The 14,700-nt window shown below is 39.1% G+C and overlaps 1 protein-coding gene across 7 annotated transcripts in view; it reads right to left on the minus strand.

Annotated features, from left to right (window-relative positions):
* The window catches only part of LOC140466910 (plexin-B2-like), a 265,449-nt gene that overhangs the window by 40,297 nt on the left and 210,452 nt on the right, over positions 1-14,700 (minus strand). For all 7 annotated transcript variants that reach the window (XM_072562727.1, XM_072562723.1, XM_072562725.1 and 4 more), the window contains 6 exons: positions 14,353-14,501; positions 8,970-9,075; positions 8,589-8,725; positions 4,275-4,463; positions 3,381-3,480; positions 2,175-2,372 (listed from right to left, as the gene is read on the minus strand). In XM_072562727.1, coding sequence (XP_072418828.1) covers positions 2,175-2,372; positions 3,381-3,480; positions 4,275-4,463; positions 8,589-8,725; positions 8,970-9,075; positions 14,353-14,501 — 879 coding nt within the window. The remainder of the gene's footprint in view (positions 1-2,174; positions 2,373-3,380; positions 3,481-4,274; positions 4,464-8,588; positions 8,726-8,969; positions 9,076-14,352; positions 14,502-14,700) is intronic.

A 14,700-nucleotide genomic window follows, 5' to 3' on the forward strand; every position in this document is an offset into this window, starting at 1 on the left:
CGGCGCAACATCGAGGGCTGAAGGGCCTGTACTGTGCTGTATTCTTCTATGTTCTATGTTCTATGTTCTAAAATTAAAAGACAAACTAAATTAGGATATAAAAGTGTGATTAAAATTGAACAAAGACGATAGACACAGAGGAATAGATTTGTGGAATGAACATTCAAATAGAAAGTAGAGGAGCTTTGTACTGTATTATTAGCAACCTTCTTTGAGTTTGATAATCCCATCTAATTTTGTAGATTGTGTTATATATTATGACCTAGACATAAGTTGAAATTCAACATTGTGTTAAAATGTCAACAAAGTGGATGGGGCTTGCCATGCTGTCAGTCCCCATGAAGGGTGATTGGAGGATTCAAAAAGATAAGTGGCTAAAATAACAGGGCAATTACAAAGACTGCTTATGGTGTACACTTGAAGATTTGAAAAGTATCCTTCAGCAACAAAAGATCTGATCCAATAAACAGAGAGGGTTCAAGTAATTCTAGTCAAGTAAGAGAGTGATATAATATTCCAAATACCTAGTTTTTTTTCTGGCAAGGTGGAGATGGGAAAAAGAGCTCAAGAAAAAAAAACTGACTGTATTTTTCATTCCCAAGTGACCTGTCATTACATCAAACATCTAATGCAGAGGAATGGATCTGAGGATGCAGTTTGAAGATAGCTGCCATTATAATTCCCAGACCTACAGGAAACATTCATTGCTGGTCACTGCACTGGATGGCACAGTTGTGGATCTGGCTTTACGCTGACCAAAAATAGCTGCAACCAGTTCTGCATGGGTATTACCAGGGGTGGTGCTCTCATATGGTACATTTTGGCTCAACATATTAATGCAACTTAAAGCATTAGAGTGCACCTGCCAACAGGCCACTAATGTAGCCATAGACACCGATTTCACGTGCAATTAGAGTATAAGGAATGGGAATGGACATTTTAGATTAGATTAGATTAGATTCCCTACAGTGTGGAAACAGGCCCTTTGGCCCAACAAGTCCTCAGCAACCATCTGAAGAGTAACCCACCCAGACCCATTTCCCTCTGACTAAGGCACCTAACAGTATGGGCAATTTAGCATGGCCAATTCACCTGACCGGCACATCTTTGGACTGTTGGAGGAAACCGGAGCACCCGGAGGATACCCAAACAGACATGGGAGAATGTGCAAACTCCACACAGTCACCCAAGGCTGAAATTGAACCTGGGTCCCTGGCACTGTGAGGCAGCAGTGCCAACCACTGAGCCAATTCAAAGAGGATAATCCGTAAATTATTTTTTAAAATTATTTATTCATTGTATGTGTGCATCATTGCTAAATGCCAGCATATACCTCCACATCCAATCGTGCTTGAATATGTAGTGGTGAACTGCCTTCCTGAACTGTCACAGTTCTTGTGATGCAGGTATTTCCAAAGTACTGTTATACAGGGAGTTCCAGAATTTTACCCCATGATGAATAAACAGTGGTATAGCTCATGGTCAGGATGGTTTAGAATTTGGAGGGAAACTTGCAAGCAGTGGTGTTGGTAATTCTAAACTTCTGCTATCATTGTCTGTCTGGGCAATGGAGACTGTTGGTATCAAATATGCTTGCAAAGCAACTTTGGTGAGTTGTTGCAATGCATATTGTTATTGGTACACAGTTTTGTTACTGTACTCTGGTGGTGAACCAAAAAAGTTGCTTTGTCCTGAACAGTATAGAAATTGAGTGAGGTTGGAGTCATATTCATACAGACAAGTGGAAATTATTCCATCATAGCCTTGGCTTCCGCCATATTGATGGTAGACTGGTTTTGGAGACGCTCCAAACACAGTTCAGAATTCCCAGATACTATCTACTCTTGTAGGTATAGTATTTGTGTAGTCCTTTGGTTAATAGTTACTCCCAGTATGTTGGTGGCAGTGTTCAAGCAATAGTAATGTTGCTGCAGCTCATGGGAAAACTATCAAAGTCTTTTCTTAACAAATTTCTGGTGCAACTATAGAACCAGACTACAATCTCAGGTGAGCTCTATGTATATAGATTTGGTGTGACAATCCAGAACAATTTCTGAGATTAATTACACACAGTTAAAATCTAACAGAGTGAAGTTAATCTGAACATGTAACACAAGACAATGTAAATAATAAAAGTAGCAAAAAATCTTTCAAAGCTCACAACTAACAATTACCTTAATTAAGATTGGTGGTTGTTTGAGCACGTATACATCATTTTCAAAACGCTCAAAGACCGGATCCTCTACATATTCAAAAGTTTGATTTTCATTAAAATTGTCCAACATGACAAAGATATAAACATTCTTCTGGTTTGCAGGCGGTGATGGGAAGATGAGCACTGAACTATTTGTACTTAAGGCTTCAGTTTCATTCTGCAAGAGAATATAAAGATATAAAAACTTTTTCTTCCTTCCAAACAATAACTGCAGCAATATCTGCATCCATAATGTGTTCAAATTATTAAACTTGTTTATATTAAAAATATAGATCCAAATGAGGAATGGTAATTAAATAGTTTGTAAGTAGCAACATTTGCCTTAAAATGCACCATCCTCTGACAGAGGAGAGAATTCTACCACTCAGACAAGATATCCACTGCATCAAGCAAATGAGACCCAGTTGAGAATTTTTGGAGACACTTTGATTTTGCACAATGTTTTAAGGCTGAATGACTAACTAGTAGATAAGCTTCTTATCCAACAGGTCTGTGACACAGTGGGATAGTGTCCCTGCGCCCAGGCCATAAGTTCCAGGTTCAAATCCCATTCCAAGATTTAATGGTACCCTAATAACATGGTTATAAACAGGTTGATTAACAACCTGTAAATCCTTCTCATACAGCGGGCAGTAAGAGTGGGAGAGTCACCTGGTCAGCCATGCTTCATGTGGAGTAGTTCGCTCAAACTATACCCTCTGGCAACAAACTAATGACCTGTTCAAGAAAAGTTCTCTATGGGAACCGACATAGGTATGTGCTTTGTCTGCTCCATACACTATTAGGTATTTCAACCGTTTTCACAACTGCCTAATGTTAATAATGACACTTGATCTATTTTAGCTTTGGTTGCACTTCATATAGCAGACATAATGATCTTTTATAGGATGTCACTCACAGGTTAAAAGGGTAAGAAGCAAATGATATATTCTGAAAGGAAATGACATTTATATTTCCTTTGCTTTAGAATTCAGAGCCTTATAACATTTACAAATTGACATGTTAAACATGATTCAAACAAACACCAAGATGCAAAAATTATAAATATACTCAATTTCAATTTGGCATGAACATAATCCATAGGACGTATATTCGGATATTAACTTAATTACATTAACCTTACTTCTTGAAAATGACTAAACATCAATCATAACAAGAAACAAACCTTTTCTACAAGTTGTCCGTTCTCCATTACTTTCACTCTCATGATGTGTTTTTGTACAGCATCAAATCCCTGTCCAGTCACTGTGATATTTCTTCCCCCACTACATTAAGAAAGCAAATTATTTAGTGTGACTGATTTATTAACATGGGCAGATGACAAAAAAAAGAGAAATGTACTTGAGAAGTGTAAATAAAAGCATCGAGGAAGAAAAAAAACATCTGTACATGAGAAATGTAAAACTGAGGATAAGCAGCGAGAACAAAAGGAAGACAGAATTACAAAATGAAAAAAGACCAATTTATGTTAGATGTAAACAACACTAATGATGTTTAATTGTCAGCTGTTAAATACATTGAACACAAAGAAATCATGTATCTACATAAATCATGTTTCCTACATCTATTTTGACAAGGTTGAACTGATTTAGATTTCACCCAAAAATAGAACTACTCCATTCGCAGTTAAATTTGGAAAGGGAACCCTCCTTCCTCCACTCAAGAAAGAAAGAAAATGGTTCAGATAGTCATTTCTATCAGATATTGACCCGACATCACACATTTAAAGCTTTTGTACTGTGAACTGAATAGACCAGCAAATTAGTTTCATGAATCCACACTATAGGCACATAGTCCCATTCTCATATCTTCCCAGTTTTTCATATTTTCTTTCAAATATTTAACAGAATCATACAAGGTTGGGTATACAAATTGTCTGGTTCAGATTATGAGCAGGATCTAATTGTGTGTTGGTGTTCCATACCAGATAGGACTGAATATTTGAACCAGTGCATTCTGTGTTGAATAAGTCAAACTTTCTGTTTTATCAGGAAAAAAAGGTTTTACCAAGGATTTGATTAGGAACTAAGTTATTTTAAAATAATATGGAGAATATTACCTGTAAATACTTTTTTGTGGATAAACATCACGGATTACTGGATTGGGTACATACGAAAAATTGTGACTCTGAACAGTTTTCTTGGTGAATTTTCCATAGTGTACACGAACAGAACAATTTTTGGCACCACTTTTACCAGTTCCATTAAAGGGACCAGTGACACAGACCAGGCTTTTATTAAATGCTGTCCTATAGAAAATAAATAAAAAAGCTTCAGTAAAATTTTAAAGAAAAATCAAAAACTCATTCTAGTAAATAACAATGGGGAAGATTGCAGCTAGCAGATCACTAAGGACATAAACATAATTCAATGGTTTAATGAAGACAAGATTCACAAAATTAATGTAACAATATATATTAAAAATAGCCCTCAAATGGTATGACCCAGAGGCACAAGTTTGTTTTTTTTATTTAGTTTTGGAATGTGGAGGTTGCTGGTTGTGCCTATCCCTACTTAACCTTGAAAAGGTGGTGGTGTGCTGCCTACTTGAACCGCTGCAGTCCATTTGGTGTAGATAGACCTACAATACCTAGGAGAGGGAGTTCCAGGGTCTTGACCCAGTGAAACTAAAGAAACAGTGATATATTTCCAAGTCAGGATGATGAGTGGCTTGGAGGGTAACTTGCAGGAATGTTTGTGGATGTGGTACCAATCAAGTGGTTCTTTCTCTTGGAAAGCACCAAGCATCTTGAGTATTATTGAGCTGCACTCATCCAGGGAAGTTGAAAGTATTCCATTATACTCTATTTCTCTCATTTGCATTTCGTCTGCAAGGGTTTCTGAGGTCCATGTGCAGGAGTGACTTCGGAAACTGAAAGTCAATGCCATATTTGACATGACAAAGCCAATCAATGTTCATGGAAATTTGGAGGGGCTGCACATGCCCAGAGAAAACATTGCTCTTGACTTGTACCTTGTAGATTGCGGAGAAGTTTTGGACAGCCAAGTGAGTTATTTGCTGCTGGGTTTCTACCCTCTGACTTTTCATAGTAGCTACAGTTTTATATGGCTGCTTCAGTTTAGGTTCTAGTCAACGGTGACTCCCAAGACGTTGATACTGTGGAATTCAGTGATGACAATGCCATTGAATAACAAGGAGTGACAGTTAGATTCTCTTTAGGGAGTTCCAGCCCACACCTGAATAATGTCCAGGTCTTGCTACATTTGGATATGGATGGACTGCTTTCATATCTGAGAAGTGGTGAATGATGCTGAACATTGTGCAGCCATCAGTGAACATCCCCCTGCTGACCTCAAGACAGTGGATTGGTAGTTGAGGAAGCAGCTAAAGATTGTTGGACCTAGGACAGTCCCCTCATAAACTCCTGAAGACATGACTAGGGCTAAAATGACGGACCTCCAACAACAACCACCTCTTCCTTTGTGCCATGTATGACTTAAATTACTGGAGACTCCCCCACCCCTGATTTTCACTGACTCCAGTTTTGCTCGGGCTTCCTGTTGCCCCACTCAGTCAAATGAGGACATGATGTCAAGGGCCCTCACTCTCATCTCAACTCTCCTGTCCATGTTTGAACCAAAGCTGTCAGGAGGTCAGAAACCGAGTGGTCACAGCAGAACCAAACCTGTGTGTCAGTGAGCAGTTTATTGCTGAGCGCTTTCCATCACTTTACTGATGATTGAGAATAGACTGATGGGACAATTATTGGCTGGGTTGGAATTGTCCTGCTTTTTGTATACAGACATACTGGTGCTAGATTCCAAAGTGATCAACAGATGCCAGTGTTGTAATTGTACTGGAACAGTTTGGCTAGGGGTTTGGCAATTCTGGGTCTCACATCTTCAGCAATATTGCCGAAATGTTGTCAGAACCCCATAGCCGTTGCAGTATCCAGCGCCTCCAACTGTTTCTTGATATCACAAGGAGTGAATCAAACTGGCATCAGTGGTGCTGGAAACCTCTAGAGGAGGCCAAAATAGATCATCCACTGAGCAGTACTGGCTGAAGACTGTTACAAATTCTTCAGCCTCATCTTTTGTCCTGGTGTGCTGAGTGCTGCCATCATTAAGGATGGGAATGTTTGTGGAACCTCTTCCTCTGGTTGTTAGTTGTCCATCACCATTCATGACTGGATGTGGTAAGACTCTGCAGAGTTTAGATCTAATCTGTTTATTGTGTTATCGTTTAGCTCTGACAATTATTGATTACTTCTACTATTCGGCATGCAAGTAAGTCTTGTGTTGTAGCATCATCAGTTTGACATCTTATTTCTAAGTATGTCTGGTGCTGCTCCTGGCATGCCATCATTGAACCACGGTTGATCCTCTAGCTTAAAGGTAAATGGTAGAATGGAGGACATGCCAGGCCATGAAGTTACAAATTGTGTTGCAGTACAATTCTGCTGCTTCTGATGGCCCATAGTACTTTGCGAAGGCCCAATGTGGAGTTGCCGCATCTGCTCAAGGTCTATCCCACTTAGCACATGCCACATAATAGGATTTCAAGTATTCTCAATGTGAAGACAGAACTTTGTCTTAACAAGGACTGTTTAGTAGTCACTACTAAGGATACTGTCATGAGCAATACATTAGTGGCAGACAGCTCGGTGAGGATGATGTTAAGCACATTTTTCCCTCTCGTTCATTCTCTCAGTATCTATCGCAGACCTAGTCTAGCAGCTACGCCTTTTAGGGCTCCACCAGCTCAGTTAGTGGAGTTGCTAACAAGCTACTCTTGATGGGCATCGAAATTCCCATGCAGAGTACATTTTACATCATTGTCACCCTTAGTTCTTCCTTCATGTGGTGTACAACATGGTACAGTATTGACTTATCAGTGATGAGATATATAATCAAGCAGATCAGGAATAAATTCAGCTGGTACAGCAAAGCACTCCCTTCAAACCGTTGTGTCAACCCAGTGAGCAAAGATGTGTTTGGCATTTTTGTTTCATCCCAAAGTGGCACCTCAAATTGTGAAGAACTCCTTCAGGACAGTAGTCAAGTATCAATCTAGGTTATGTGTTCAAGTTCTGGACTAGGAACCTGAACCATAATGCTTTGACTCCAAAAATGAGACCACTACCATTGAATCAAGGCTGACATGAGAAAATGTTCTATTCTGTTCCGTTCTATTATCCTTTGCACTTACATAAGGTACGATTTGTCTAGTTAGCATGCAAACCTATCTTGGTACACATGACAATAATAAATCAAATCAAAATTAACATCACAACAATCTAGTCCCATTTCTTAATTATTTTATACAATGTTTTAAGTACAGCATTAAAGCTGGTAATTTTCTTTAAAATTCATTCACAAGATGAAGGCGTCACTGGCTAAGCCAGCACTTATTACCAGAGTGCAGTTCAGAGTCAAAGAAATTGCTGCGGGTTTGGAGTCACATGAAGTCACATGGGTTTGGAGTCACATTCTACCATCTACAATGGCAAGATTTGAACCCAGGTCCCCAGAACATTACCTGAGTCTCTGAATTAATAGACCAGAGATAATACTACTAGATTGTCACCTCCCCTAATAACAGATGAAGATCTGGCAGTTTTTGTTTCTTAAAGAAACACTATTTTCTTTTTTCTTAGTTTATTTTCTCTACACAAACACAAATTAGTTCAATGAGCAATCTTCTTACACCCTTTAACAACGCGGTTTTAAAAATAGTTGTATAAAAGGTGCTCAAGGGAAGCTGAGATGGTCTTTCAATGATTTTCTGGAGTTTTTTGTTGAAATGCATCTGTTTTACACAAGATGGAAATAAAATACTTCACCCTAGTACCACGAAAGTTTTGGAGCACTCTTAATGATTTTGAAGTTTCATATAATCCCTAAAGATAAGGAATACCACAGGTTTGATGAACAATCAATCTGAAGTAAGTTTATCACAACCAGAACTTTGCTATGCTCATTATAACTGGCCAGTGTGAGCATGAGTTGAGAGATTTGGACAAGACAATTAATGTTATACATACGTTCCTTGCTGAGAGTACAGTTGGGGTGTTAGGTGAATATTGGTTGAAGCTAAACTGTAATATTTCCAATAGACAAATAAACATGAGAACTCACTGGTTTGACTGTTTAAAAGTAAAATCCTGTGAGGAATATGAGGAAGACTACATCATGGAATTTTATTTCATTATAACTGCCATTACCTTCAGCAGAGGATAGAGGAAGAACATAAAATAAACTGAAAGAAAACATAGTTGGTTGTGCTGATGTGAACTTCCCTACAGTAACGTGCACGGGGAACATGAATGCAAATGCGATCACAATCTACGGTCTAACACAATCTCTTATTTTATAGTCAGTTCCCAATAACAATAAATTGTTCAGCTTACAGAGTGCATGGTATCTGATCCAACATCACTTTTACATCTTCTTGCCTTCCAATATTTAGGTTTTCTCCTCTGATTGTTATACTCGTTCCTCCAGCATATATCCCTTGTAACGGAGTAATATGAATAGGATTTGGGTCCTGGTCAATTTTGGAAATAAACAAGTTAGTTCCATATAGATTTACAATTTCTACAAGTAGTGAAATGAAACTCGAGGTTGTTTAATGAGCTTTTATTGATAGTCACTACTTTTTTCTACAATATATATTTTAGGAAATCAGAGATCGTAGAAAAATTGCTGAATTTGTTTCGCTATCTTCACTGCAGACAGAATTAAAATACGGAATTGAAATCTGATAAAATGTGTGGAAAAGGGATACTCACAATGTATGCAAACTTGCTTTTTGAAGTACCATTTTTGTTATTTTTTATTTGAACGTGAACAAAATTATCTTGGGAACTTGAAACCTTACTTAATTCACAAACAACCCTGCAAAACAAAAGAAGATGAAACCATTAGCAGACCTGATGAAAATCAGAGCAGAATAGGCTACACTTGAATTAGGTAAAAACAATGACTGCAGATGCTGGAAAGCAAATACTGGATTAGTGGTGCTGGAAGAGCACAGCAGTTCAGGCAGCATCCAACGAGCAGCGAAATCGCCGTTTCGGGCAAAAGCCCTTCATCAGGAATTACGTGATGCAAGTAAACAGCTATTAAATAAAAACATTCTCATCCCATCTAAGTGAGGATATAATCTGATCATGCCTAAAAACATCCACTGGTATTCAAAGGTAGTGGAGCATGCAGTTGAGCAAGGCTGAAGGTTTTGCCTGGCAATTCTTCTTGCAGTAATTCCCTTGGACCAACACAAAGTTTTAGGAATTTTTTCCAAATGCAGTTCCATGGCTCATCCCTCTGCAGTGATGGCAGGCAAATATCCCACAAAACTGACACCAACTGAAGTACTATGGAAAACAGCCCAACTCAAACTAATTGCTTTTATTAAACCTTAAATCAAGAGAAATTCACCAAGCTGGTTCTAATCTTGGCCTCCCACCATTGCTCTCAATCTGACATTGTTGCAGCAATGAAAGTAGCCATCTGGCCGATAATATTTGCATCAGCTCTCTGAATGAGCACCTCACATAGTGTCATTCTCCTGTCTTCTCCCTGTAACTGTGCTCACTGGTCCTTTTCAAATAATTCCCTTGTGAATACCTTGGTTGAACCTGACTCCACCATTGAGCAGTGCATTCCAGACCCTAATTATTCACTGTCTGAACATATTTTTTTCATATCATTTCTACATCTTTTGCTCCTTACATACTGTCTGTGCTTTCCTTTCAACAGTTAGGATTCACCATTTTATCCCCATTTCCTCTGTCCAGAACTGTCCTAACTTTGATCAGATCTCCCCTAAACTTTCTCTTCATGGAAAACAGTCCAAACTTCTCCAAACTACCTTCATCCTTGAAATTGCTTATCCTTGTCTGCAGTCTCTTCAAAGCCTTCATATTCTTCCTCAAGTGTGACATCCAGAACGGTTCACAATAACATGGTTGCGGCCAAACCAGTGTTGGTCTTGTACACTGTCATTATTAATAAGGGCCAGAATACAACATGCTTAACTAACTCTTCTTCTAATGACTTGGCGCATAGACACCAGGTCCATTTGCAACTGCACCCTCTTTAGAGTCACAGTTTACTTTAGAGTCACAGCCTTTAGTTTACACAGCTAGAAGAAATCTAAGATTCAGATTAAAGTGTGAGGCTTTTTTTTGGGAGGGTTTCTCACCATCAGGTCCAGCAAATTTTCTCACCCAAACATACCAAACACAATTCATTAACTATCCACTCAACCCCTGTGGCAACCCTCAAGTGTGATTCTATCTCCATTCTCTGTTCCTGGAACAATTTGGCACTGGGGGAATAGGCTGGGATCAACTGGAGTCCTTTGTTCCCTCATCATCTTTAAAAGTAAAACTCTGGCAACCCAAAGCTGCCTGCATGGTTCCTATTATTTGCCCCAGATATGGCAGATGGGGAAATTGGTACTTCAATTTGTAGGCATGGGGCTGGAAGTTGTGCTAGACAGGAAAGTGCAAATGTAGGACATCCTCTTGCACCAGGACTGGCAGAGGAGGTCAGTCTGATCAGAGGTTGCCACCCAGTTCATTGCATTTTCAGCTGTCTGGAGAAATACCCAGCACTGTGGGAAAACAGACTATCTTTTTTTGCTCTTCCAACATCAATCCAATACCCTCACAGTCACTATCACTGCTACTGTACCCACTTCCCACCAAGGCTCATACTCTATCACTCTTACTATTGCCTGCAACATCCTCCCTCACTGATTCTCACCCAGTCCACCCCTTGATATCACCAACACCTCGTTACTGCTGTGCTGCCTATTCACTTGCTCAGGACACCTCCCACTGGCACCAAAAATAAGAGCTGTACGCCCCACATTCATCTCCTCCAGTATCTGAGCGTCCGATATTCCAGGAGGAAAACAGTCCACCGCAGGGTAGAAAGAGTCAGGCTGGGTGGTGGGCTGCCTAACATTTGGCCCCTCACTCGTACTAAGGATCTTGTCTGACTAAGCAGCTGACTGACCATGTCAAAGCCCATGGACTGGTATTGGAAGTTGCCCTTGACTTACTGTCTCGACTGCTTAGTGAAGGTGAACTCCCTTAACTTTACTGAGGCTTATTGACAACTGTGACAAGCTTTTTGCCCATGTATCTGCAGTAAACATCAAGGGAAGACAAATATTATTAGTCTGGTCTCTCTGACTGAGGGGACAAAAGGCACAAAGGTAAGACAAGACAATCCAAGGTATGGATGCTGTGAGCATCAGGATAGGCTCCAAATGAGTGAGAACTATGACAGCAAGTGCAGTGCTGGAGACGCAGTCTGTTTCAGTCCATGAGTGAGCAGTATCCTCACTGCAGCATTATAATGATATTTGCTGGTGCAGCTCAAGGTGCCACACTGAATTGCAAATGTGTCCTGCAAATGGATTGGAGTTGCACCACGAGGTTTCTTAGAAGCTAGCACGTCAAATGACGATACTCGTAGACGTGGAGTACATGTAGCTAGTGGCCATGGTATATACCAGATGCTGTTGGTGAGCAGTGTCCAACATGGAGGACCTTTGGAGTAAGTAGTGAACTTAAATACCCGCTCCAGTTTCCGTGTCAAGATCTCTCATAGTGGTTAACAATCTGTAATCCCCTTAATTGGTGAGAAACATGCCAAGCTACTCGGCAGATGCATAAAAGGTGGAATGGAATGCACGTGACAATGAGATATACCTTGCCTGAAATCTCATCTATTTCTGCCATGAATCTTGCTTTAGCCCATGTCGCTCAGTGCTCTATAAGTTTTCACCCATAATGTCTCATATGTTTTTCTGACCCAAAATATTTCACCCACACATCCCTGCATTGAACTTGATATGCCAATACCACTAATCTGTGTCCTTTTGAAGTTCTACACTAACCTCCTCCGAGTTTACAACGGCTAGGCACTGCACACAGGAGTCAACTCTCCAAATTGAACCCACTTGCTCAAACTTCACCAATGTATAGAAAATACAGACAACAAAGAAAAGGCCATACTGGTCAATACAGTATATGCATACATGTGGAGCAAAACTGTGTTACATTTATTGGCTTCCTGTGGAACAACATGCCAGGTTCCTCTGCAAAGCTAAGAATGAAAAATGACTTCTGCAGGAACGTAAGATGTCTTTAGTTGAGAACTAATTTAAAAAAGGGGAATATAAAGAAATGTAAACTAATTTCAGTTTCACAACGCCCACTTACTCATTATAAACCAAATGGAGATTTGGTTCGTAATGTTAACTTTATTTTTGGTTTTGGTCCTAATTAGTACGTCAGGATAAAATATTGATGTCAAGAACAGTGGATTTTGCAGGGGCCACTGAATAATTCAAGTTTATAAGATTTTCATAAATTAATTTGAGGAAATATTTGCATATTATAGTCAGAGTTGCACAGCACGGAAACCGACCTTTCGATCCAACCCATCCATGCCAACCAGATATCCGAAATTAATCTAGTCTCATTTGCCTGCATTTTGTCCATATCCCTCTAAACCTCTCCTATTCATGCACCCACTCAGATATCTTTTAAATGTTGTAATTATACCAGCCTCCACCACCTCCTTTGGCAGCTCATTCCATACACGCACCACCCTCTATATTAAAAGGTTGCCCCTCAGACCCCTTTTATATCTTTCCCCTCTCACCTTCAACCTATGCCTTCTAGTTTTGGATTCTTCTGCCCTTGGGGAAAAAGACCTTGGCTATTCACCCTATTCATGCCCCTTATGATTTTATAAACCTTTATAAAGGTCACCCCTCAGCAAAGAATAAAATCCATCCATTGATAACTGTAGAATAAATATCTCAGAAACTGAGGTATTGCTCAAAGCACATAAATACTTGAAAAATCTACTCAGGTACCAGTGAACCAGAGCCTCATCCTTGCCTTTTGCACACTCCCTGCAACCTCAGTGAAACAGATTATAATTATCTATCTAAGTAATGATGCTCTCTGAAAGAGCCATGAAACCTTAGTGCTGTTTATATGGATTTAACAGATTGTTAGAGAATGTTGGAGTGCAAAGGTCATGCCCCTGACAAAAATCTCATTGCCTGGCTCAACACATGAACATCTCTTATATTGGTACTTCACCTAGAATGCATCATTCCAGTATTCTGCTGAGTATAATTCAGGCTGGAGTTGGCTAGCATCATATTCTTGCTGCAGATTGATATATGATTACAATTGTGCAACTTTGAGCTAATATTACTTTTTAAAATCATAGACAAGAAACTGCCAACATGGAATTTCACTCTTATATGGACATGAGAAGGAAAAGGAATAAAGAAAGGATCTTTTTTATCCTCGATCCATTTATTAAATATCTAAGCCACAGTATTGACCAGATGAGGTGTGCAAACTAAGGTACTTATCAGAAACAGATGTCAGAGAACAAGACAATAAAACTCAAAAATAATTTATCTGTGTCACTAAAGTACGTGCACTAAATCACATCTGCACCGCCAGGTGATTCATATTCATATTCATGTCAACTGGAACATTTTTACAGAAGATATATGTTTCCTAGAATAATCTTGCTTAAGTAAGAATATGCTGTTGAGAAAACCAAAAGAACTACGGATGTTGTCAGTCAGAAACAAAAACAGAAATTGCTGGAAAAGCCCAGCAGGTCTGGCAACATCTGTGGAGAGAAATCAGAGTTAACGTATGGATCCAGTGACCCTTCCTCAGAACTCAGTTCTGAGCTTTTCCAGCAATTTCTGTTGTTGTATGCTGTCAAGATTTTTTGTTTAATGAAAACTCAACCATATCAGGCTGTAGAAGATCACTTTTGATTAACTAATAAGATCAGAAAATCAATGCAACATTTTGAAACCAAATTATAGTGTCAATTTGAAATAAAAGCAGAAAATGTTGAGTGTGTTCTGACAGCAGATCTGACAGCATCCACGGAGGGAGAAACAGAATTAATGTTTTAGATCAATTATCTTAAACTGAACACAATAACATCTGCTTCATTCCATAGATGCTACCAGTCTGCTATTTCAAACAGTCTGTTTTTAATTTCACTTTTCAACAGCATTGCAGAAGTGACTTTTGTAACTTGACTTTTTGATAGGTAAATTTTTATTCAGCAGTCATTTGCAGTGCACAGTTACATCTGGTGTACCTGACAGAGATGGAATATTGCTCTGTGATTTGATTGCATACAGCATTTCCAACTTTGATTTCTCTGATATCATCAGATGATATTCCAAGGTTTGAGCCACTGATGGTCAGAAGAATTCCTCCCTCAAGAGGTCCATTTATGGGATCCAGCTAAAAGATAGTCATAATTAATAGATTAATTTTATGCATGTGGTTGGTTTTGCTTTACTTTAAGAACGGATGTAGCTTTACACATCCAGACAATTTAAAATAAAGATTAATAGACATTTCATTAAACATACCCACAGGTTGTTACTTCTAATTTTGAAATGGAGTAATATGTTTCCTCAGCGATTGTGATCATTCTGTA

This window comes from Chiloscyllium punctatum, chromosome 44 (genome assembly GCF_047496795.1).
Source record: "Chiloscyllium punctatum isolate Juve2018m chromosome 44, sChiPun1.3, whole genome shotgun sequence".
Taxonomy (NCBI): domain Eukaryota; kingdom Metazoa; phylum Chordata; class Chondrichthyes; order Orectolobiformes; family Hemiscylliidae; genus Chiloscyllium; species Chiloscyllium punctatum.